The sequence below is a fragment of the Carettochelys insculpta genome, chromosome 9 (genome assembly GCF_033958435.1).
Source record: "Carettochelys insculpta isolate YL-2023 chromosome 9, ASM3395843v1, whole genome shotgun sequence".
Classification (NCBI taxonomy): domain Eukaryota; kingdom Metazoa; phylum Chordata; order Testudines; family Carettochelyidae; genus Carettochelys; species Carettochelys insculpta.
In genome coordinates this window covers 33,596,623-33,622,200 of record NC_134145.1, presented here as the reverse complement: position 1 = coordinate 33,622,200, position 25,578 = coordinate 33,596,623, and the positions used below count along the sequence as shown (strand labels likewise).

General features: G+C 42.9%; 1 protein-coding gene across 4 annotated transcripts in view; it reads right to left on the bottom strand.

Moving 5' to 3' along the window:
• Window positions 1-4,933: 4,933 nt before the first annotated feature.
• Window positions 4,934-25,578, bottom strand: part of RPAP2 (RNA polymerase II associated protein 2) — a 75,059-nt gene continuing 54,414 nt past the window's right edge. For 2 of the 4 annotated variants that reach the window (XM_075002433.1, XM_075002432.1), the window contains 2 exons: window positions 6,189-6,335; window positions 4,970-5,685 (listed from right to left, as the gene is read on the bottom strand). In XM_075002433.1, the coding sequence (XP_074858534.1) occupies window position 5,685; window positions 6,189-6,335 (148 nt within the window). In that variant the 3' untranslated portion in view covers window positions 4,970-5,684. Of the gene's footprint in view, window positions 5,686-6,188; window positions 6,336-25,578 lie in introns of those variants that run through there. The other 2 variants (XR_012646548.1, XR_012646549.1) reach the window with 2 other exon arrangements.

Below are 25,578 nucleotides of genomic sequence, written 5' to 3'. Positions count from 1 at the left end.
CACTGGTTTTACAACAGCCTACACAAAAAGCACTAGCAAAGTAAGTACAAATTAATTTTAATGCAGACAATGACTTGGTTATACAGCTCCATATATAATACACTGAAAGGTAAGCACAATATTTGTTGTCCAATTGATGTATTAAATGAGAAAGTGAGCAATTTCTTTGTGCATTTACATTTTAGTTTGCAAGCAAGGAGTATTTGAGTGAAGTTAAACTTGTGGTACACAAGATGAAATGGGGACAGTAGACTGGAAAGGTTGAGAGACTCTGCTCCTGCAAGGATGAACTAATTATACTTTGTTTATAGCTGTCCTACTGGTGAACTGTTATACTTTTAGTAGAGCTGACCCAGACTGCCTGCATGGATAGTCCCAGTGGCTGTAATTAGTGGAAGCCTCTTGGAGCCTACTTTGGCCCTGGCTAGCTCTGGTGAGCATACAGAGCTGAAGAGCTTTCGTTCAGTGCATTGCCAGGCTAAAGACATGTGTGCAAAGGGGCTCAGAAAGGACAGACAGAGTCTCCTGCTGTACACTGTGAAACAATTTCTTCAAACGGCTTAACTTAATCAGGCGCTAGGAATTACTCTGGGATGAGACCCCAGGACTCTAAGCACCTAATCCAGCATACTGCAGTGCCAACATAGATCTGGCTACAGTGGTTTGAGCCAAGTGTGGCTCTGCAGTGTGGATGGGTGAATGCTGCAAAAAAGCTATACTCTCTGATCTCATGCTTGCTGGAAAGGTGAGGGCTCTCTGGACAAATGCATTATGGGAGTTCAGTGGCTGTTAAAAAATACTCCTCGCATGGACACAAGCTGTGTGAATGAATTCCATCTTTGATACTGTTGCTAGGTGCAATCCACATGCTTCTGCTTTAGGCTGCTTCAGTTTAGTAGCAACCACAAAGTGAAGGAAGGTATAAAAACAGGACTTAGCAAAAAAATGTTTCTCCCCTTTAGAGACATGTGCAGCCTTCCTAACGCTTGGAGACAATGGGAAGATGTGCAGCTTTCACCCTATTTAAACTTTTCACAAATCACAAGGCGATAAGAGAATTGGTAATGGCGCCTGTTCCCTCAGTTCAGTAGTATGAAAGCCCTGCTCTTGTACTACAACATGTGTAAAGACTTGGTGCTGATGCCAAAGCACAGAAGCCTAAAGCCTTAGTCTAAACCCAGTGATTGTTGGAGTGATCCTCACACAAAAATAAAGGCCCCCCAGAACAGAGCAAACTGCTCATGGTAGTGTGGGAACTGTGAGGTCTCTCTGGTAGCCAGCAAAAGATCAAAGTTCTCTTTTTGCCCTTAAAGAAGAGGAACAAAGCTAGAGAGAGACTTCATTCCCTCCGGGTGTGGGGAAGAAGAGTTGATTCTATTTCCCAACAGTCAGAAGGGAGAAGTAAAAAACCAAAATTATGGAGCCTGAGAGCCATTGAACCAAACTGTAAACCCTCGATAAAATGGAAACCACTTCGATTCAGGGTGTGCTGCAGCACCTTTCTACCCCCTGCACCCTTACTTCCAGCATGCATGGACTGATTTATAGAACCATTGCGGTTGGCATTGGTGGCAGCTATAATGTACTCCACAAAATAGGCCTCTTGAAGCCCAAGAGCTATTCACTCTTCATTAGAAGTTCAAATGTTTCCACTAAACAGCACTGAAGAGTATGCCTAAAAATAACCAAAATCACACCACTGAGCTGACAGGAAATGCAAAAACAGTTCAAAGTGAGAGCTACTGAAGCTGATGAAAAAGTCATTCACAGTGCTGTGTGCATTCATAGCACCCTCAACCTCACAACACAGCTGTAGTGTAGGGTGGGGACATAGCGTGCTATTTTCAGAGGGGTAAACTGAGGCACAGGGTGGGTAAGTGGTTTGCTTGGCTAAAGCCGTTATCTGACATGATGGCAAATGCAGAATCAATGTTCTGTTGAAGCACGTCACAATCTCCATGGCAGGTATTGCTATGTTCGTGCTAAATTGTCAAAGGCTCTGGGTGTTGCACTGTAACACAAATAGTATTTGAGTGCTTTCTTTCCCCTTCTAGAAACTGAGAGGGTGGGGCAAGAGCAACACAGATCTGTTGGAGTTCTTACACTCCAGTGCTGTGGTAGGCAAACATTGGAAGAGTCCGGCAGCTTCCAGGGGATTTGTGCTAGACTTCCTGTGATAGTAGGACATCAAAAACATGGAAGGTCCTGGAGATATTTACTAGTTTTTCCTGTGAAGAAAAAGCACCTTCAGTAGGTCCTACTGAGTCCCAACAAAAGTGTCATCATGTCACAGTTCTGTTCTCAGCGACTAGAGTGTCATAGGGTGAGCATTTACTTTCTAGAGATGGTCATGCAGTCCTTAAAGATACTTCTGCTTGTGATAAAGAAAAACTGGTTGGCTTTTGGCTGGGCCATCCTGAATGCTTATCCCATGTCAAGGGCATAATGCCACTCACTCAGATTAGGAGGGGATGGATGTAGGGGCTCGGCCATGGGACAGCACACACAAGGGGAAAAGGAAGGCTCATGTGTGCAGGTAAATCTATGTTCTTCAGTTTAAATGATGCTCCATAGACCCTGCTTCCTGCCAATTTTTACATTACCCAATTAGAGAATCTTTTCAGTAGGTCTCATTTCTTGTGATGTGTTAGTGATAAGAACTCTGTTACGAGCTGCTGCAATTTCTATCCAAATAAGAGTCTGGGCTCAAATGCTGTTTAAAAAGGTATTTTTCCATTGTGTACTTTAAAGTTCATATTTTAGCCTCGCACACAGCTCTCTCCCCAGCCTCAAACTCAATCACTTACCAACTAAGTTGAATCTGAGTTTTCATGTAGTGTTAACTTAAAAAACGGTTTGTACACAGTTGAGCACAGTAGGGTCTCAATATCTGCGAAGGTTCCATGTTCAGAACCCTCGCAAATGATGATTTTTTTCGTGAATACGGGAGGGTGTCTGGAACCCCAAGAGAAGTGGCAGCTGCCGGTGCTCCTGCCTGGGGCCCTGGGGAAGCGTCTGCTTGGTCGCTGGCAAATAATTGAATTTGTGAACATTAAGTTTGCGAATCATGAGACCCTACTGTACTTATGCACCACATCACTTTCTAGGAAAAATGCTGTACAGGTTTATTGTTAAGGAAGACATATGCCTGCTTAATTCTTGTGAGTCATGAAGGAACTACCAAGCAATAACTAATCATGAGTGGTTCCCTTTAGGAGACTGGGTACAGTCACAAAACAAAGGAATAAACTACTTGAAAAATGAGTTACTGTACATCTGACCTAATAATAAATTCTGTTGCTGTGTTTTAAATAATTAACCAATCTTCATATTTTATTACTAATCTTGGCACATGAAATAGGAGCATACTAATAAATTTTGCAAATTTAGAGAGTTGGGAGGAATTGTCACTAGGGAGGAGCAGATTCTCGTACAAGAGGATTTGTGTGATCTTGTGAACACGAGTAATAGAAATGGGATAAATTTTAAACAGTGCAAAGTCATGCCCATAGGGACTAACAACAAGCATTTTTGCTATAAACTGGGCAGGTATCAGTTTGATGTGACACAGAGGGGTACACGGACCTGGGTGTATTTGTTGATCAGAGGCTGACCCTGAGCCACCAACATGATGGGGCTGTGAAAAAGGATAATGTAGTCTTAGAGTGCAACAGGCAAGCCCACTACAGAAGAGACAGGGACGTATTAGTATCACTATACAAGGAGAGACCTCATCTGCAATACCATGTGCAATTCTGGTCACCCCTGTTTAAAACAGATGAACTCAAACTGGTGTAGGACAGAGACTGTCTACTAGGACGATCTGAGGAATGAAAAACCGGTCTTATGGGAGACACACAGACTGTCTGGCTTTTTCTTAGAGCCCTGCGTGGACAGACATGTCTGGGGGCAGATCTCTGCGGGTAGACATTGGGATTGACAGATACGCAGGGCCCTACTTCCGAGAGCCACTGAAGCTAATGAAGAGAAGCGTTGTTCCATCGTGCCTCGGAGCCAGTGCCCCAACCCTGCTCCTCTTCACTGTCTGCACTGGCTCTTTGGAGTAGTTTCATGTGGACCCCCATGTCCATCCACAGATATCTGCACCTGTGGGTAGAACCTTCTATCTGTGCAGGGTTTCACCTGTTTAGCCTAATCAAAAGAAAGCTTAGGGGAAATTATGACTGCTTCCTATGAATAGATCAGAGGGATAAACAGCCCTGGGGCAGTGGAGTTCCTTAGTGACCATGGACACTAGAACAAATGGATATAACTGGCCATCTTCACGTTTAGGCTGGACATGAGCGGAAGGTTTCTAACCATCAGAGGAATGAAGTTCTAGAACAGCCTTCCAAGGAGAACAGTGGGGTGGGGGAATGTTAAGTGACTTCAAGATTGATCTTGGTAAGTGTATGGACGGGATGGTATAATGAGATTGCCCATAATGGCATGTGGCTGATTTGAAATTGCTAGCAGGAAATATCTTTCCCAGCTGGCTGTCTGGTGGGTCTGCCCCATATGCTAATGATCAGACTGCCTGCCATATTTGGGATTGGAAAGGATTTTCCCCCAGGTCAGATTGGCAGAGAACCAGGGAGTACTGCAGAATGGGGCATAGGTCACTTGCAGGTTTAAATTACTGTAAGTGATGGATTCTCTGTAAATTCTAATCTTTAAATCATGATTTAAGACTTCAATAACTCAGCCAGAAGTCAGGGGTCAATTTCTCTGGTTGCAATGTGCAGGGGGTTAAACTAGATGAAAATGATGGTCCTTTCTGACCTTAAATTAATTGTATGAGTCTGAGTTGAACAAAAGGCATTTTCAGCTTAATGTAAATGCCATTTAGCGAACTGCAACTTTTTGGGTTTGTGAAAATATAATTAAGACGACAGCAATGGACTGTAGCTTAAAGGACAGCACAATGCACCATCTTATGACAACACTAAGAATTACAAGTTGCTTGGTTTCAAAGCACATTTATTAATCGGCTTCACATTGCAAGCAGGTCATGATGTTCTTCGTCTAGAAAGCTAAATAGTGCAACAATCACAAAAGAAGTTTAATAATGGTTGAAACAAAGCTGAAATTATGTCTCTAATTATTCAAAAACAAATCATGAATTATTTTGTGGAAGCCAAACTATAAACAGCTATACAATCAGTTTTAAACTTCAAAATGTTTCAGAAATTTGAACCCAAAACCATCTTCAGAAGAAGCAAAAAATCAACACAGGCCACGTGGGCATTTCTGGACCAGACATTTTTGATGCTCTTTTGAGAATGCTGCTCAAAGCAGAGGAACAGAAAAAAAATGCAAGTAATGGTATTCTGCCTTCCAGTCTACACGCCCTCTTCTTTCGCCCCACCCACACCCAATCTTGTGGGTAAAGTTTGCCTTAAGATTTATCAATGAAACAAAAAACCGAGCGCTCTCTATTTCTAAACAGACAATTCTGAGACCATACAAACAATTTACCTTCATCCATACCTTGAACAAATGCTGACCGAGTTAGCTTGTTGAAAAAGATTTCAGAGCCTTCCATAAGAAACAGACATGAAAGTACAGGATGCAAAGTGAAAATGCTTAATTTCAATTCTCGAGAAGAAAGAAAAAATATTGTTCACCATAGCAATACTTCAATACTGACTTCAGGCGCAAAAAAGATTTGAGATCATCATCATTCTGTGGGTAACAGAGAAAAATTTGATCAGAAACTTTAAAAACACTAGTGTATCAGTTAATAAATATGGCCAGTACTAGTTTTAAACATAAGTAATTTACTCTTTCCCCACCATTCAGAAAGTAAAAATAACCTAATTAATAAGCAAAATTGGGGATTTTTAACAAAATATAATCTTTTAATAAGTTAACTAGCTATATCCTATCTGAATAAGAATCGAGCCAAATAAGATTCAAATCTTCTACCTATGAACCTGAATTTGTTTTATATTTATTGAAATTTAAGTGAAATACCACTAAAAAGTACTTCATATTGCAAAAAAGAATTCAAAATTATGTTCGCATTTACTCGGTGCCAGAATTAGTTTCCCAAACTGTATGTATTTTTACTTTTTAAAAACACTTTTTCCCCTTTTTTTCTAACTTCACTATCACAGAAGTTGCCTTTAAGAAATCCACTTCATTTGAAAACCTTATACCGGTGCCATAGTTTTGAGATGACTGACCATTCAGGCATGCTGTCATTTTTAAACAGTCTTGTTAAACTTTCAAAATCTTCTTTAGTGAAATGTAATTCTTCAAGTAATGTGGACAGGAACTGTTTATATACTGGATTCTGCTGAGAATTCGCAAAGACTGGAACTTTCTGTGACCTGGAAGAGGACAATGAATACATAAGAGAAGACTTTAAATGTCTGAACAAGCCTGGTGTGCTTTATACAGAGCTAGCAGCCATTAAACAATTCCAAAGAGGAAAGAGATTTCTAGGACATATTCCATTTATGACATTACAAGTGATTGTTTACAGGTTTACAAGGTAGCACAAGTATTAAGATGTGATTTATTATTGGCTTTTACCAAATTTCCATTGGCTTTCAATTAAATCAAACAAGAGATTAGTTTCATATGCAGCTAATCAATTTACTTTAGTTGCCTAGTTGATGTAACATCATCAAATTATGAGCTCTGAAGATTAGTTTTATGTAATTTTCAAAAATCAAGAATTTATATTAAATTTGTATTTTTTCACAAAAATCAATCATTTTGTATAAGTTATGCAATTATTTTACTTTCGAATACTGGAATAAGAGAATATTTAGGCAAGTATTTTACTTCAGAATAGCTGAAGTATTTTCTACGAATTAGCAAACTTTTTTCCATAAATTATCTCGAGCAACCAAAGAGACATAGGTACAATAGCATTTCATATTATTTCCTAGAGCTCTAAGGTATATTTAGACAGTTTAGTAATGAAAAACATGTCTTTAAAAGGTCTACAAAACAAAAGAAAAAAAGCTTTTAGTTCCTTCTTCTGATCGAGGATTCCTCCAAATAAGTGGAATCTTTCCACGGTGACCTTTCAGATTATTATTTAAATTTAACTTCTCCCACTGCCACCGGGCACATGAAATATAAATAAAAACACTCAGAAGCTGCAGATCACTGCAGATAGGTGAGTAATCAGAGCACTGCATTTCCTCAGTAGTATATCTGTTCCCATGAACCAATCTCTAACTTTCTTTTACAGCGGGCTCTGTCCATTTATTTTAAGAACCTCTGTGCTTCTTAATCAGGAAAATATTTTTGACAGAAGGCATAATTAGGTTCTGAGAAGCTGTTAATCGAAGTTATTAAAAGAGTCTTCAATTTAGATGTTTTCTATCTTATCACAAAAACTCTTTATGTGCAGCCTTGGTTCCTTTCATAACAAACATCATTATGCATTTTAAGACATGAACACTGTAGCAAACCTAAACTGTAACAGCTGCAATGACTTTAAAAAAATGCAAACACATAAGGAGCTCAATATTGTGACTGGAGCAAATAATAAATCATATACTTTATCTTTAAAGCAAATTTTAAGAGATCAGTTAGCCTTTTAAAGCACCTAATTGTATAAAAATGAGCACCGCTATGGTAGAGCTTTTGAATATTCTGCTCTTTGCAAACAAAATTTTGCAGAAACTTTTATTAGACCTCTATTCTTTAAAGGTGGTAAGCAAAGCAGAGCCCCTCGCTTCTTTGGCCTGAAAATGTTTTTTCCAAAGAGGACTGAAAAAAACATACACAAGCCTTCTGATTAATCATCATAATGCTTTTAAGAATGAGAGCCAACTGAATTTCTTTGCTCATTCCCAGTTCGAGCCATCAGTAGCAATGAAGACAAGCCTATACATCATGAGATGAGGGTACTTGTAGATGATGTCAGCTAGAAGATGCTGACATTAAAAAAAGACTCGAAATATTAAAGTTTAAGAAGGGGCTATTTAATATCCCCAGAAGGATTTTTAGTACCCATCTGAAATGAAAAATACCCAAGTATATACTAGTGTCCATATTTATTTACAGTATAGACAGACTAACACCACAAATGGTGGTCAAATGTGCTGTGTATTGTGGACCTAAGAACAGTGATGCTAACAGGGATCACAAGATGACCTTGTAATGTATATTGCAAGTCTGTATATTAAAATGCCTTTGTTAGCAGTTTAAAAAAGTGTTTAAACTATCAGTTTGAATGTTAGTGTCTACACAAATGACCTGTGGCCAATGCTGTAAGGAAATATCACGTTATCTGTACATAAAGAGTGAAACTTTCCCCTCATTGCTGTTCGTGGTTTGTAGTGTATGCTGTTTCATACAATCATCCAGATGAACAGAAAATGTCAGTAATACTAGTGGGAAGATTTATTATTTGGAAGATAACTTCTACAAAATGCATTTAAACATCTGAATGTATAAAAAGGAAAAAAAATCAGAGCGTTGCACAGCTGCCTGCAAAGTCAGTAGGACAGGGGAGTGTTACTTGAAGGTGATTACTCTGACATCAGATGCTTTAATTCAATTTAAAATGAATGCACATTAGAAAAACCAAAACCAAAACCAAGTTACCTACCTTTGGTAGCTATTCTTCGAGATGTGTGGCTCACATCCATTCCAATAAGTGTGAGTGTACCAAATATATGATCAGAGAAATTTTCCCTTAGTTATACCTGTTGGGTCAGCTATGGAGCCCCCAAGTGCCGCACCTTCAAGGCACTGCTGACCTTCTTGCCCTATTATTCTGACAGATGGGAGGTGGGAAGGATTTGGAATAGATGTGATCAACACAGCTTGAAGAACAATTATGAAAGGAAGTTAAATTTCTTCTTTGAGTGATTATGCATGTGCATTCCAATAAGTGATTCACCAGCAGTTCTTCCTGGAGGAAGGGTTGGAGATGACCTAGTTGCCGACTGCAGGACCACCCTGCCAAGAGCAGCATTGTCTGGGGCTTGCTGAATGATAATGTAGTGAGACATGAGGTGTGGATAGACAACCATGTGGCTGCCCTACCGATGTCCTGGATAGGGACCTGTGTGAGGAATGCTGCAGGAGAATCTAAGGCTGCAAAGACGCAGGTAGGTTCCTCCCCAGATGGACCTATTTGTGTCCAGGAACAACCACAAGTGCTGTCTACTTCACTTCTTTCAAAACCTCAGCCTGAGATCCCTAGCAGATGCTCTTCTCCTATCCTGATCAGGTTACCTACTGAATGCCTTCCCCTCTTTCTTCTCATTCATGGGTCCTGCTCAAAGTTTGTGGGGATGGGGCATCCCTCATACTGGTGGCTTCTGGTGACCCTGTCAGTGGACAGCCCACTGGAGCTGCCTTTGTCTCTGGACCTAATCACAGAAGACTGCAGTCAACTCTAGCACCCCAACCTGGCGTCCCTCTACCTAATGGTGTGGAGACTCCATGGTTGACCCAGCTGAAGTGGCGATGTTCAGACCCAGTATGTGAGGTGCTCCCGGATAGCTAAAGCCTTCTACCCAGGCTACATGCATGGCAAAGTGGAAATGATTTTCACTCTGGTCTGCTCAATAGTGGGTCCTTCCATAGCAAGCCCATATTCCCCAGTACTTGATTACCTCTTGCAGCTAAAGCACCAGCTATTTTATCTATTAGGATTCACCTTGCGGCCATCTCTACCTTCTGCCCACTGGAAGGGGGTACGCTTTTTTTTTTTTTTTGTTGGAAAAACTGTAGTGGGGAGGTTCCCAAAGGACCTGGACAGGATGTACTCTCAGGTCAAGGACCCAACTCCTCCCTGGTACCTGAACGTAGTCCTTTCTAAACTCATGGGCTCTCCGTTTGAGTCCCTGGCAACCTGCCCTCATTGTACCTCTCCTGGGAAGGTGGCCTTTCTGGTGGCCATAACCTCAGCCAGATGGGTCTCCGGGCTCTCACTTCAGAATCACCTTACACCATCTTTTTCAAAGACAAAGTTCAACTATGCCCTCACTTGACATTTCTGCATAAGGTGGGTTTCTACTTTCACATGAGCCAGGACGTATTTTTGCTGGTGTCTTTCTTAAATGCTATGCCACCAACAAGGAAAGGGGCTGTCACTTTCTGGATGTCAGACATGCCCCACTGTTTTCTATTGCACATACTAATCCAGTTAGTAAATTAACTCAACTCTTTATTGCAATAGTGGAGAGAATGAGGGCTATAGTGCCTGGAACAGTGCTTGCTCCATCTGGATGTCAAGGAATACTTCTCGATCTGATGAGCAGTCCAGTGTGGACCATGCTGGTGCCAAGGTCAACTGTGCCAGTGGATTGGTGCCACTTCATCATGGACTTGCCTCAGCACTGGCCCAGTCATGATGCCATCGGCACTGAGGTGGCTGCTGTGGTGGAGCTGGGGTTCCCAGTGAATGCTGTGTTGGGACCAAGTCTGGCACTGGCATAGACAGGGCTGCAGCTGAATTCTGCTGAGTTGGGGACTGTGCTATCATGGCAATCAAGTTGCTGGCAGCCTCAAAAGTATCAGGAGTGGAGGGAGCTTCCAACTCTTCCAAGTCCTCCTGACCAAGGGATATCAGGAACACTGGACTCAATGAGCCCTGCAGTGGGGCCAGAGTCAATGGTGCAGAGGCCTTTGGGTGCCCAGACTTATGGTGGACCCACTGGTGTCCATACAGGGATGCTTGCTCAGAATCCATCCTCTATCTGTTGTCTTCTTCTGTGGCACAGTGGGAGTAACTGCAGCAAGGAGTGGTGTGAGCGATCCTTCAGTGCCTCCTTGAACAGCACCAGCGGGTCCTGCTCTAAGGCCAGTGTGATGCTCACCCCTGGTGTGGGTTGAGGACGGACAGATGCTCCTATGAGTAGGCATTTCAGGCATTGATCTCGCTCCTTTTTAGTCTGAGGCCTAATGCTCCTGCAAACAGGGCACTTTTCTGTTTGATGGACCTCATGGAGGACTTAAGGCAGGAAGAATGAAAATTGCCCTTGGACACAGACCTCCTGCAGTCCTTGCATGCCTTAAACTCCTGAGATGGTGGCATGCCTTGGTCAGGGAAACCCCCTGCTAACTACTCTAATAACTAAACTAACAATGGATACCAAAGTCAATTGCAATGCAAGATCCTGAGATGCTCCAATGACCTTCACTGGCAGTAAGAAGGAACTGAGAGGGTGGGGTGTCAGCAGTATCCTATACACTGCACCTTGAAGGTGCCATGCTGGGGGATCCATAGCCAACTCGACTGGTACGGCTAAAGGAAAAAAATCTCCAGCTGTGCACATGCCTGCACCTACTGGAATGCACATTAGCAATCACTTGAAGAAGAACAAAAGGAGATGGTCATTATGTGACTTGTCATTCTTTTACTTAAAGGATTCCACAAAACAAAGTAAACATTGTGTATTAATACAAAACTAACACGCTAAAGTTTAAAAAATCATGATTTCCTGAAAGAACAGGAAAGTAGTAAAATATTTCTGTGATATTTAAAATAGTATGACTTTTGATTAGTTTTCGTTGCCTTTTGGAGTTTAATCTATATGATTCATTGAACACAAACTATTCAAAACTGGCAGCATTAAAAATATCTGAGGTGAGCACATCACCTGAATCAGAACGCAGTTGTAACAAGTAAATACCATTGTATTTTATGACAACAATGTTCACAACTAGTTTTTACATTAATGTCTGGATTGGTGCCAACAGTATTTGCTCCATATAATATAAAAGTGCACTGAGCAGTCATTAGTGTGATAATGATGGCTTCTTTTTCTCAAAGACTAAGCAGAGGCATTCTGAGTATTTCAAAGACAGGAGCTGACAACCTGGATGTATTTTTTGTACTGAAAACTTAAGTAGTACTCAGCAGGAGAGTAGAGGAAGCAAGCATCAGAGTTATGCTGGAGACAAGCATATCAGAATAGAGGTCTGGAGATGCATTATTCGTCTTCAAAGCCATAAAATCTCAGGATAAAAAAGAATGCATATGCTAATTACCCACTGGTACCAGTTGTCACAATTTCCTGACCAGTGCCTATGTGGCACCATGAGACATACTACAAAGTGCTACCACTGCAATGTTACAGAATTACAGACCTTTTCATCTCAGGATTTTTTTCTATGGTGTGCTCTAATTAAAAAGGGCTACAGATTTTATTTTTAAAAGGCCAGAGACTTGTGCACATATTTTTAAACTATTTGCAGTTTACTAAAGACTCAACATGTATGCCAAGAACCTTGCTTTCTGAGTAGTATGTTCTCCCTTAATCATATTGTCAGAATCTTGCTACCGACAACAGTAGTTACATATTAACAGAGAGAAAACCGTGCTAGTCTATATACTGTGAAAACAAAAAAACAGTCCAGTAGCACTTTAAAGACTAACAAATTAATAAATTAATAATTTATTAATAATTAATAAATAACACTTACTAAATAAATGAATAAATAAATAAAAAACCTAATACATTATTTTGTTAGTCTTTAAAATGCTACTGGACTGCTTTTTTGTTTTCAGTATTTACATATGTGCATGAGGGAAGAACACATTTTATAAAAATTTAGCATTGGAACAATATTTTGGCCACATTTAACCTTTGCCAAAAAGCAGGCAAACCTCTGAAACTTTTCAGATAAGTATTAGTTAAGAGATTTGGTCAATTTCAGCTAGCTATGGACAGCAGACCCCCAAGTTACCAGAGGGTTGAGTTCCTGGGCAACCTCACATAACTCAAATTTTAGGCAAGTTGTGGGGAGCCATGAACCAGGCATCAGCCTGGCTCCTGACTCACCTGGGCTGGCAGGAGCCAGGAAACTGACCAGCGTAGCAGCACTCGTCAGTTTCCTGCCACCCACAGTGGCAGGGAGACAGGAAACAGGAACCAGACCAGCTCTGCTGCAGATGTCTGTCTGTCCCTCAGCTCATGGAAGCTGGGAAGAAGCCATACCACTGTGGCTGCCTGCCCTGCTTCCCCAAGCTGAGGCAGCCTGGTGGGCAGTCTGCTGCGGCAGTGGCACTTCTCCCCAGCTTTCCCCAGTCGGGGCAGGAGCTGGATTTCGACTTGCATTAACTCAAGTTAAGCGCGAGTTGAAATGGCGTACATAGAAAGGTTACTCACCGTAGTAACGGTGGTTCTTCGAGATGTGTCCCCGTGGGTGCTCCACATTAGGTGTCGGGCTCGCCCTGCGCTGCAGATCGGATCTTCCAAGCAGTTTCTGCTGGACCGCGCATGCGCCGGTGCACGCCGCTCCCTTGCGCGCTCCTGGCCACGTGCGCGATCCGGTCCCCGCCAGTTCCTTGACCAACTGCCTCGGATGCTCCTGCAAAACACTAAACAGAGATCCGAAGCGGGGAGGATGGGCGGGTAGTGGAGCACCCACGGGGACACATCTTGAAGACCCACCGTTACTATGGTGAGTAACCTCTCTTTCTTCTTCGAGTGTCCCCGTGGGTGCTCCACATTAGGTGACTACCCAGCAGTAACCCAAGATAGGAGGTGGGTAATTGGATTATGTGCAGCTTGTCCCCGAGAGGACCGCTGTCGAGAGACGGGTATCCTCTTGGAATACCCTGTGAAGGGCGTAATGTTTGGCGAAGGTGTCATAGGATGACCAGGTTGGTGCTCTGCAAATGTCTTTTAGCGCAACGCCCTTGAAAAAGGCTGTTGATGCCGCCACCGCCCTAGTGGAATAAGCCCTGGACGTGGCCAGTAAAGGAGTCTTTTTGAGTTCGTAGCACATTTTTATGCAGGATACGATGTGCTTCGAGATTCTCTGCGAAGAGAGACCTCCTTTCGATTTGGGAGCGATAGAGACTAGGAGTCTATCCATTTTCCGGAAGGACTTGGTCCTGTCTATATAGAAGGCTAGCGCCCTCCTCACGTCCAGGAGGTGTAGGCGCGCCTCTTTGTTAGAGTTATGAGGCTTTGGATAAAACAAGGGTAAAACGATAGGTTCGTTAATATGAAACTCAGAAGAAACTTTAGGAACAAAGGCTGGATGCAGCCGTATGGTTACCGCCTCCTTGGAAAAAACAGTGCAAGGTGGTGTTGCCATAACTGCCGCAAGCTCGCTCACCCTGCAAGCTGACGTGATTGCGAGAAGAAAGGTCATCTTTATCGTAAGGAGGCGGAGGGAAACTGTGGCCAAAGGCTTGAACGGTGGTCCCGTTATCGCATTAAGCACCAGGTCCAACTTCCATGAAGGTGGAAGCGGTTTCCAAGGGGGGTATAGGTTTACCAACCCTTTGAGGAACCTGGTAACCATGGGATGGGCGAACACCGTGTGCCCTTCCTCTTCGTGTCTGAACGCCGAAATGGCGGCAAGGTGGACCTTTAACGAGGATAGTGAGAGTCCTCCTCTCTTGAGGTCCAGTAAATACTCTAATATCACAGGTATAGGCACTGAAAGGGGGGCTAGCTGTTTGGTAGAACACCATGCCGTGAAGTGAGTCCATTTCTGCTTGTAGGTCTTCCTGGTGGAAGTCCTCCTGCTACTTTCTAGGACTTGTTGCACTTCCTCCGTACATGTGCTCTCTAGAGAGCTGAGCCATGGATTAACCACGCTTGTAGTCGCAGGCCTTGGGGGTGCGGATGCACTATGGACCCCTGGGCTTGCGTGAGCAGATCCGGCGCCACCAGAAGGGGCATCGGTGGCCGGTCCAACATGCGCAGGAGTAGGGGGAACCATTGCTGTTGATCCCATGTTGGGACTATCAGGATCATTCGGGCTCCTTCCCTCCTGGCTTTCTGCAAGACTTTGTGGATGAGCACTGTGGGAGGGAAAGCGTAAGCAGGGGGCCCCTCCAGGAGATCGCGAATGCGTCCCCCAGGGACCCCCGTCCCAGTCCTGCCCTGGAGCAGAATCGTGGGCACTTCTTGTTGTGTTGAGTAGCAAACAGGTCTATCTGGGGAAAACCCCATGCGTGAAAAATCGGTCGTAGCAGATCAGGACGGATCTGCCACTCGTGCGTGAGTGCGAAACGCCTGCTCAGCTGGTATGCCTTCACATTGTGAGCGCCTGGTAAGTACGAGGCTTTCAAGGTTATATTGTTGGCGATGCACCAGTTCCACAACCGGACTGCTTCCGCACATAAGGCACGGGACCGAGCTCCTTCTTGCCGATTTATATAAAACATGGTGGAGGTATTGTCTGTACTGATCCCGACTACTTTGCCTTGTATATAGTCTCTAAAGTGTCTGCAGGCGTTGAACACTGCTCTGAGCTCCAGTATATTTATGTGCAGTGATCGCTCCGTGGAGGACCACAGCCCTTGCGTCACCTCTTTGCCCATGTGTGCTCCCCACCCTATGAGGGAGGCATCTGTAGCAAGAAAAACCGATATTTGTGGTTGGTGGAAGGGTACCCCTGTTAGCAGGTTCTTGGGGTTTACCCACCATTGCAGGGGTTTGCGAACCTCTGTTGTGGGCGACACCACCCTGTGAACGGTGTGTGCTGCCGGTTTGTATACGCTCGCCAGCCAGTGCTGCATGCTGCGCATGTGTAACCCGGCGTTCTGCACTACGAACGTCGCTGCTGCCATGTGGCCCAGCAGCTGTAAGCACGTCAGAACCGGCACCGTAGGGCTGAAGGTGATGACTTGCACGAGGGAGCCGATGGCCCGAAAGCGAGTCTCTGGTAGATACACTCTCGCTGTAATGGAATTTATGCGTGCCCCTATGAACTCTATGTCCTGTGCGGGGTCTATCTTTGATTTCGCCAGATTGATAACCAGGCCGAGCGAAGAGAACGTGCCTGCTGTGACGCGTATCATGCGTAGTATCTCCTCCTTCGAGGCCCCTTTGAGTAGACAGTCATCCAGATACGGGAATATAAATACCCCCTGTCTGTGCAGGTAGGCTGACACCACTGCCAAGGTCTTGGTGAAGACTCTGGGGGCTGAGGAGAGGCCAAACGGTAGGACCTTGTATTGAAAATGTTCTTTGCCTACCATGAACCGGAGGAATCGTCGGTGAGCCGGACGGACAGTTATGTGAAAATACGCGTCTTGTAAGTCGAGGGCTGCGAACCAATCTCCATCGTCTAGTGCCGTAAGGATGGAGGCGATTGTGATCATCCGAAAGCGTTGCTTGCGCAGGTACCGGTTGAGGCCTCGAAGATCTAAGATGGGCCTCCAGCCTCCTGTCTTTTTCTCCATGAGGAAGTACCTCGAGTAGGACCCTCTCCCTTGCAGTTTCTCCGGCACTCTTTCCACTGCCCCTATGAGCATGAGATGGTCTACCTCCTGCTTGAGCCTCCCTACGTGGGGGGCCTCCTGGAGGTGGGGCCTGGGTGGAGGTCGTGGCGGTGGGAGCGACCGGAAGGGGATGGCGTACCCCGTGGCTATGATCTCCAGCACCCATTTGTCTGTGGTGATCCTTTGCCACTGGTCATAGAACGGTCGGAGGTGATGGTGGAATAACCGCTTCGGATGACCTTGTGCAATGGTAGTGATGGCGCAGCCCTGGATCTGTGTGTCAAACTTGTGGCCTTTGGCCCTGCCCCGAGGACGCACGGCTCTGTTGGGAACGTCGCCTGGGAGTTCTGTACTGCTGGTGCTGTTGATGTCGCCCTTGCTCGTAACCCCTGTGGTACTGGGGACGCTGTTGCTGGTACTGGTACCGTCTTTGTTGAGGGTAGTACTTTTTCTTTCTGTATGGAGGGGTGTAAATCCCCAGGGTCCTAAGTGTGGCTCTTGAATCTTTACTGGAATGAAGGACTGAGTCAGTTGATTCAGCAAACAGCTTCTGCGAGCCGAAGGGAAGATCGACTATCTTTGCCTGCAGGTCCCTTGGTATACCCGAAGTCTGGAGCCAGGACTCCCTTCGCATCACCACTGCCGTAGCTGTGGAGCGTGCTGCTGTGTCCGCAACATCCAGGGCGATCTGAACTCCCATCCTCGAGGCCGCGTAGCCTTCTTGCATGATGGCCTTGAGCACCGGTTTCTTGCCCTCTGGAAGTGAGTCCATGAGGGAGGTTAACCTAGTGTAGTTGTCGAAATTATGGTTCGCTAGTTGCGCTGCGTAATTTGCCATTCGCAACAGTAGAGTGGAGGAGGAGTAGACCTTTCTGCCGAACAGCTCTAGCTTCTTGGCATATTTGTCTGTTCCCCGTCTTGAATTGAGATGTCTTTGATCTTTGTTGCGACGACTCCACCACCAAGGAATTTGGTTGTGGGTGGCTGAACAGGAACTCCATGCCCTTCGCCAGCACGAAGTATTTTTTTTTTTTTTTTGAAAATAACAACTGGCTAACTTAACAGTAGCCTAAGAACTTGAAAACTTTAAAGAAAAACAGTTAAAACCATTGCATACGCTAACTTGGCCATAGCCTAGTCGGATTCCATCTGCAGCCGACGGTGGTTAAGAGGAACTGGCGGGGACCGGATCGCACACGTGGCCAGGAGCGCGCAAGGGAGCGGCGCGCACCGGCAGAAACTGCTTGGAAGATCCGATGTGGAGCACCCATGGGGACACTCGAAGAATGGGAGTTTACTGTGTTGATTTCTAGTATTTTTGCATTATTCTAATTTGAAACTGTTTGTGGGAAGAAGCAATCTGACTCAACGCAACCTACTAAACATATTTATGAGCACATATAGAACATGCTTTGTTTTTCTGTTGGCAGACTGTTTTGTTTTGTTTTTTTGACATGTAACAGCTGCCTCTATTTTCGCCCCCAATTAAAAGCAGTTATTCAGAAGAAGCTTTACTGATATAGGGCTGGATCTTGCACTGCTGAAGCCAATGGAAGTTTTGTAATTGATTTCACTGGGATCAGGATTTTAGTTTGCAGTGTAATAATAAGCTTCAAATTTCTAGTCCCCATTATTTCAAAGGTATTGCTGCTACATTGGGCTATATAACGATGGGCACTATAGGGAACATGCGTTATTCTTAGGATGCCTTAAGAGCCATATATTCAATCCTCATAGTGGCACAAAACTCTAGCTGAATTAAATAGGAATTACATGCAACTATCTGAGAGCAGGAGTTGGACTTAACATCCTAGAATCATTCAAAACATAGCCAAACTTCTGACGAAGCCATCAGCTCAATAATTCAAATGACCTGCAATTCAGGGATGCAGTGACACTTTACAGCTGCATAGGGTCTGGCGCATTATTAAAGAACTGCCACCTAACCTGGAATTAAGGTGCAAGGAAGCACAACTGCAGACAGTGGAAACATGATTAAAAATACAAATGATGTGGCAGGGAAACTTTAAAAATTCACATTTAAGACTGATTAGTTTCACTTACCGAAACATTAACACATGACAGACAATGACTGGTCTGAACAAATAAGAGGCCGTGAGACAATATCTTTCATTGGACCAATTTCTGATGACGAGAGATGACTTTTGAGTTATGAGTGCTAAATCAGCCCTTGGAATGCTCTAGATCTTATTATTATCTGTCACAGAGGCCTTTTAAGAAAAGAATAGGTGACAGACATTTAATTAAGGTTGAACCTCTCTACACTGGGATGCTCTGGTCTGGCAACAGCCGTGGTGTCTCAGTACCACAGATGCTCCTGGCTCAGAGAGCCCCATTGGCTAGGAGTCTGGCAGCAGAGAGCTCAGCCAGGCCTCATGGGTAGTAGCAGGGCAGGTGGCCCAACTGGGGCCAGGAGTGGAGCTGAGTTGGTGGCTGGAGGATTGGGAGCAGAGCTGGTATTGCAGTGGGGATGAGGGTGCAGGGAGCCAAAAGCTAGGAGCTGAGCCAGTTCCATGGCCAGGGAGCCAGTGGCTGGGTGCAGGTGAGGGGAAAGGGAGGAGCCAGCCCGGGGTGTGGTGGCCAGGAGTGGAGCTGGGCTGGTGGGCCTATGGCAAGGGGACTGGGATTGACCTCCACTGGCCTGGCAAATTCTCTTGTTTGGGATGAGTCAGGTCCTGAGGGTGCCAGACCAGGAAGATCCAACCTGTATATAATTTTAAAAGGGGCCAAAATTGCTTAGACCACACCTCAGTTGGGCATCTAAAAGTGCTGCCATTTTCAGAGGAACTGAACAAGTGACTTCCCACCAAAGTCAACAGGAGCTGCAAACACAAAGCACCTCTGAAATCATGTCAATTTTGTTTAGATCAGGGACTCACAGTGCAGTGAAGTTTGAGAACCTCTGACAACAAAAATTAATTACTTTGCAACCCCAGGAGGTGGTACTGAAAACTTGACCCAGCCTAAGCCCCATTGCTGTAGATGAAGGTGTGATGTAAGGGAGGATAAAACCTGAGCCACAGCACCCCAGGCAGAGTCAGTAACCTGAGGCCTTTGACCTTTGTCTTCCGCCTGCTTGTTCAGACTCAGGCTTTGGCCCCAGTGCCCCATAAACTCTAAGCCAACCCTGGTGACCCGGATGGAAAAAAGGGCCTATTCCACATGTGGAATAAATTTTGTTGTGTGCACCCCAGCACACACAAATGTGCATCAGCAGGAGAAACAAACCTAGCTGTGTGCGGTCTGCTAACCAGCTGTGGGGCAATGGAATCTCTCCTGAGCGGCTGCACAAGTGCACAGGTATTACAAGGAACACTGGTCCCAGCCCACAGCCTGAGAACTGCTGCTTACGTATCTGTGCTTGTCAGGAGTTCATTTGAAAGTGTCACCTCTAGTCTGGAATTGTATGCGAACTCTCATGCTCATTTTATGGAAAAGTAGCGTTGTATACACTGGATTTAGTGAAACAGTACAGGATGGTTTCCTACACACCCACGTTTACCATATGGTAAACAGGCCCTTGTAAAGTTTTTTTTTTTTTTTTTAAAAATCCAAGTACATCAAAATACATTTTATGGTAAAAAATTGCTAAGCTGGCTACTCCACATATGCTGCATGTGAACAAATAACTGAAATTCCTGTCAAGACAAGTACCACCACTGTATTATTACTATGTTATTAAATGACATCTGGTTAACACAAAATATGTTTGCATCATTTCAGCTCTCCTGCTAAAAACAAGCTTTTTGTTTAACAGTTTTCTTACAGCAAGCTTTAGAAGTCTATTTAGAAGTCAGGCTACCTTTGTATGAAGTTCGCACTGAAATATTTTTGGAGATAATAAAAAGACAGTATTCAAACTTAACAGGAACTCTGCAGGTCTTGTTCATTTTATGACTAATTACAATGTTTACATTTCTTTTAAAACACATTTTGAAGATCACAAAATCAAATATGTTAAATGAAAGCTCAGTCCTATAATCTCAAACATTTTACTTAATGACACTATCATTATGTATTATTTTGATTAACTAAATAAAAGGACACATAAGCCTTAGATGTGCAAAATGAATTTAAAAGATCTGATCTCAATCAATTACTCCAACTAAGAGTAGTTAAAACTTAAAACTCAAGAGTTTTAGTCTGTAACAGTATGGCAACATATGGCCATTCACACTGTCAAGAAGAACTATGATTTAGGACAAACAATGCTTAAAGTTTAATGATATTTGATTGTGCAGAACATGCAGCGCCATTTATCTCTGCTTGTCAACCACAATATCCTATAAAGAATTCAACAACCCTTTCCACCTAAAAGTCCCACTGTGCTGCTGACTGTAAATTGTGTTTGCTGCTCAAGATCTTACATAAATAATTTTCTTGTCAACAGTTATGCTTTAGCACAGGGAACATGTCTGAAAACTGTCTAATTAAAATGCATGTTTCCATATTAAAACTGACACCTTGATGGCTGCTGGAAGCATCCCTAAGAGCACAGGTGAAAAGATACCAGACCTTTACCCCATGGCTCTGTCACTATCAGGTATAATAATAAAGATAATTTGCCTTCCTTAATATATAGAAACTGTGCTTCTTCCTATGAGACTCCATGCACCCTTCTCAGCCCACATGTGGAGGAGAGTCTGCGCAGGATTAGGGGAAGCTCGTAAGTCTGAGAAGGAAGGCTGGGGACAAGGAAACCTGATGAGGTCTTCCAAATTCTTCCCTCACAAACTTCTGTGGTGACATCATTAGATATTAATAAAAATCACAACACATATTATGCCCTCTTCACATCTACATGATGAATCTCTTCCACTTCCTCAGCAGGTTATAGGACAAGCACTGTTAGGATTTCTTTTTTATTTTTAAAGAAACATGCCCACCCCATAATAACCCAACAAAACCCCAGAAGTCCATATCCGCTCTACCTTGTTTAAATTCATAATTTTGTGACCTTACTTGTTGTGAGAGCCATAAAAGATTAAATGAGATCTGTACTATCCATCAGCCCTTCTCTATGTTTCCCTGACAATACAGATCCCTATTTCTTCCCTGATAGGCTCATTTAGACTTATTATGGTTGTAGAACATATCCAAAAATCAAGGCAGGGTTAGAGTAGGTGCCTAAAGCCACGTAGGAGGTGTGAGGGGGTTTCTTGCTCTTTTCAGTACTATATGTAGCTGAATGCCTGAATATTTAAATGTTAGTAAAATATTTAGATTGCTTTATGTACAGGAGTAGTTATTTACTTCATAAGTCAGTGAACACCCACTACTGCATGTGCTACTGATAAAAAAAAAAGTAATTAAGATGTTTGTCAGCATCTCCAATGATACTCCGATTTAGAAAAGAAAAATATTTTGGCCATTTCAAAACTATATTAAAGGTGAAATTTATAAAATACAGTATGAAACTGGGACAGAAACTTATTGCCTTCAAAAGTGGCACCTTTCAGAAAAATGACAGCACAGCATGAAGCAGATCATTTCTACACTTTCAGACAATTTTTGACAAGCTTTGGATCAATATTAGGTAACATTATACAAATTTCACCCCCCCCCACACTTTTCTAAACATTTAGGGGCAAGATATTCATGCACACCCCTCCTACCCTCCCCATCAACTGTTTTACATCACAAAAGAAGGCTCAAGCTAAATAAAGCTCCTGCATCTAGCTGGCGGAAGATTCCCCTGAGGCAGGCAATCACACACCTGCCTCCTGATGGCCGCATTGCACATTCAAGACTGAATTAAGGATGGGGCCACAGTAATCGGCACTGCAGAGATTTGGGCAGCAATACAGCCCACAGAGAAGCTTTAGGGAGTCTGCTGTAAGTTAGCCATGTCCTTAAGTTTGCATTAATTCCACACAAGGCCAATCCAACCTCTATGGGAGAGCACAAAAGATGATTTAAAGCCAACTTTGCTCTCTCTATCTCCTGTTTAGAATAGAATCTGTCCCAATGTAGTCAAACATAACACATTCAGATTTACCTTATTTTCAGTTTTAAATAATGTTCAGTGGCAAACTAGCTTGCATCATACACCGTTTAAAAACCATCATATATAATAGGTAAAGCCCCTTTCAATGAATGAATGAAGGCTTTTTTTGTACTTTCATATGTATTTATTTATTTATTTCAAGCAATTATGAGGTAAAGCACAACTCTTATTTTAAAATTTTGATAAGGCTATTAAGGCAATAAAAATTATCATCTGTAGGTTGTGTGGCATAACCTTTTAAGCTGTGTCTACCCTACAGAGTTCTGTCGACAGATATTTTCCAACAGAGCCTCTGTCTACAGGAGACATCCACACTTAACAGGGTCTCCCCCTGTCAACGCTCTCTGTCAGAGAGCGGCCAGACTGCCCAGCCCCTCTGTCAACAGAACAGCCAACTGGAAGCTCTGCAAACAGGGCTGCCTGGTGAATCAGAAGCCTCTCTGTCGACAGAGGCGCGCCCCCCACCCCGGAGCATCTACACTATTTTTCTATTGACAGAGTCTGTCTACAGAGGAGCTATGCCTCAAACTTTCGAGATACAACTCTGCTGGGAAAAAGGTTGTGCTCTGTTGATAGATTCTAGACAGAATGCATTTGTAATGTGGATGCTCCCTAGTTTTGTCAACTGAAGGCCTCTTCGGTTGACAAAATTTTATAGCGTGGACACAGCTTTAGTGTATTGAGCCTTTATAAGTAAAATTTGAGTCTAAGTTAAGTAGGTCAGAAGTGAAAATAAATTTTAGGGTTTTCTCTGTATTAGAAATTTATCCACAACAAGTAACTATCCAAATCAGCACAACTTGTCAGTTTTTACCAAGGAGGAATACAGAACTGAAATCAATCAGCCTACCAAGCATCACCTTGTATTGCATGCAGAAAGACTAGTATATGTTAGTGGAACTGCATCGGCCTACACTACAGCTGGAGTATAGCAAATTTTGTAAGACCTCCTTGTCATAACTTCAGTTTACTAGGGCCACACCTCAACACATGCCCTCTCTCTTTCTGTCCCTCCCTGCATTTTTATGCATTGCACAATTCCCTATTTGAAGGGGGCTGAACCACACACACCATGATCTAATTAAAGAAGTCAAATAAAAAACCTAAAGAGGCTCAGTCCTCTAAATTCTTTTCATAAAACATACTAAAATGGGACAAAACTAATCCAGTTGTTACCTTGCCTAACTTCAGGCAATAATCAGAGAGGTAGCCATGTTAGTCCCTATCTTTGAGAACAACAAGAAGTCCTGTGGCACCTTATAGACTAACAGATATTTTGGAGCACAAGCTTTCGTGGACGAAGTAGGTCTTTTGTCTTGTGGACAAAAGCTTAAGCTCCAAAATATCTGTTAGTCTAAAAGGTGCCACAGGGCTTCTAATTTTTCAGGCAATAATGTGCATCAGTTGCCAGTAGATTATACTCCACTTGACTGGGGTGTGCTTAAGACAAGTACTTTGTTAGGCTACCTCCCATGGAATGGCACGGACTACAGCTTAAATCACAGTGTGAACAAAAAATAAATTCAAATAATCACTTCATGGATATTCCTTCTGCAACTGCCATATTACAGAGTGATGTTCTGTCAGTGGAAATAAGGTATTATCACCTAAATGCAGGTGTCGAGGCATACAGATGTAAAGACTTTAAGTCTAAGTAAACATGAATTACACAGTGAATATATTGATTGTTCTCTAATTTTATTCAATATTTAAAGTCTTTCACATTAGTTTATATTTTAGCTGCTTCTCTTACATCAGATATTCTCATAATCAAGTTGATCAGCTGCCCATTGGGGCAATTCTATCACATATCCCAGAAGTTCACAAAGTTAATTTTTTTTGTTTAATAGATAGTATATTTTAACATGGCACTGCAAGCTGATAAGCACAGCCACAGAGTAAGGATATTTACAATTCACTCCAACGATAAAGGTGGACAAGTAGGAAGTATAATCCTATGAGTGATATTTAAATAATTACACAGGTTGGATCTCTATGGGCTGGGCATTTTCAGAACCTGACCAGTCCCAAATGAGGGAGTTTGCCAGACCAAGGGAGGTCAATTCCAGCCCCCAACCTCCCACCCCCAAGCCTCACTGTGCTCCTGGATGATGGACTGGCTCCACTCCTGGCCCTCCAGCCACTGGACTGGCTCTACTCCTGGCCCCCTTGCTGGCACCCAGTTGGGCTCTCAGCTGGTCCACATTCTCAGGTCTCTCTGGTCTGGCAATATCTGTCATCCTGCCAAACCAGAGAGAGTCCCCCAGATGTTACCAGACCAGAGAGGTTCAATCTGTATGATCATACTGTTACAGACAACTACACATAACAACAAGTATTTAACTATTGCTATTATTTGTACCTCCATCTTATGTTAAGTTGTTATGCTCATGGGGAACATTTAAAATATTCTATGCTTATACCTTCAGTTCAAGTTTTTTAAAACAAGCTCAAGAAAACATACTAAAGAACTCTGTTAAAAGCAAGAGGTTGCCTCTAGAGTGAAGATTTTCCATTAGAACACATTAATATTTGATGGATGAACTTGAATTGAAAACATGTATCTTACAAACATCAACACGGAGAAGTGTTTAAAGAGACCTCCAGAATTACATTTTTCATGTTACGAAATGCTACAAGTTAAATCACTTGATCACAAACAACATTAGTTCTAATTATGGACTTAAACTGTTTCATAATTTAAGCCTTTATCCTATTAGGCTGCATTATAAGAGATTGGGAAAGGGAGTATTTCAAAGGTCTTTCTTGAATCCCAAAAATTAATTTTTACAACTGGGTTAGGAGACACTAGTATTTACTTGGGTGAATAATAAGAACAAATTACCCAACAACTTACATTCTGTAATATTTCTGACCTCTATTTTAATACACAGCGAATCCTTTCAAGCAAGAACAAAGGCTACTCTGGTCTAGTTTAAGTGCAATCTGAAGCCGTTTTCTTAAAACAAGAAAATCTGGTACATAAAATGCAGTCTAAATTTTATTTATTACTTGTCAGTTTGCTATTGTGTTTTGACCTTGCCACAAAATCCAGTATAGTTGCCTTATATATTATTTTAATCTGCTGATGGAAACAGAAGCTAAATTATTCATTTTAATTTTTTGAGCACTAAGTTTAAATCAAGGCTACAAAACTGATTTAAAACCGGTGGCTTGAGTGCTAACAACTGCAGGAGGTCGGTTTCATTTAAAAAAAAAAAAAAATTACGCTTATCTTTGTTCATTGTTCCCTACTGTCAGTTTCTTCACCTGCAGCCTGCAGAAAATACTGACTTGCTCAAGTAAATGTTTTGCTTACATACATATTCTTCCTTCAAAATATAAATGCCTTCATTTGTCACTTTTTATTTCTTAAGTG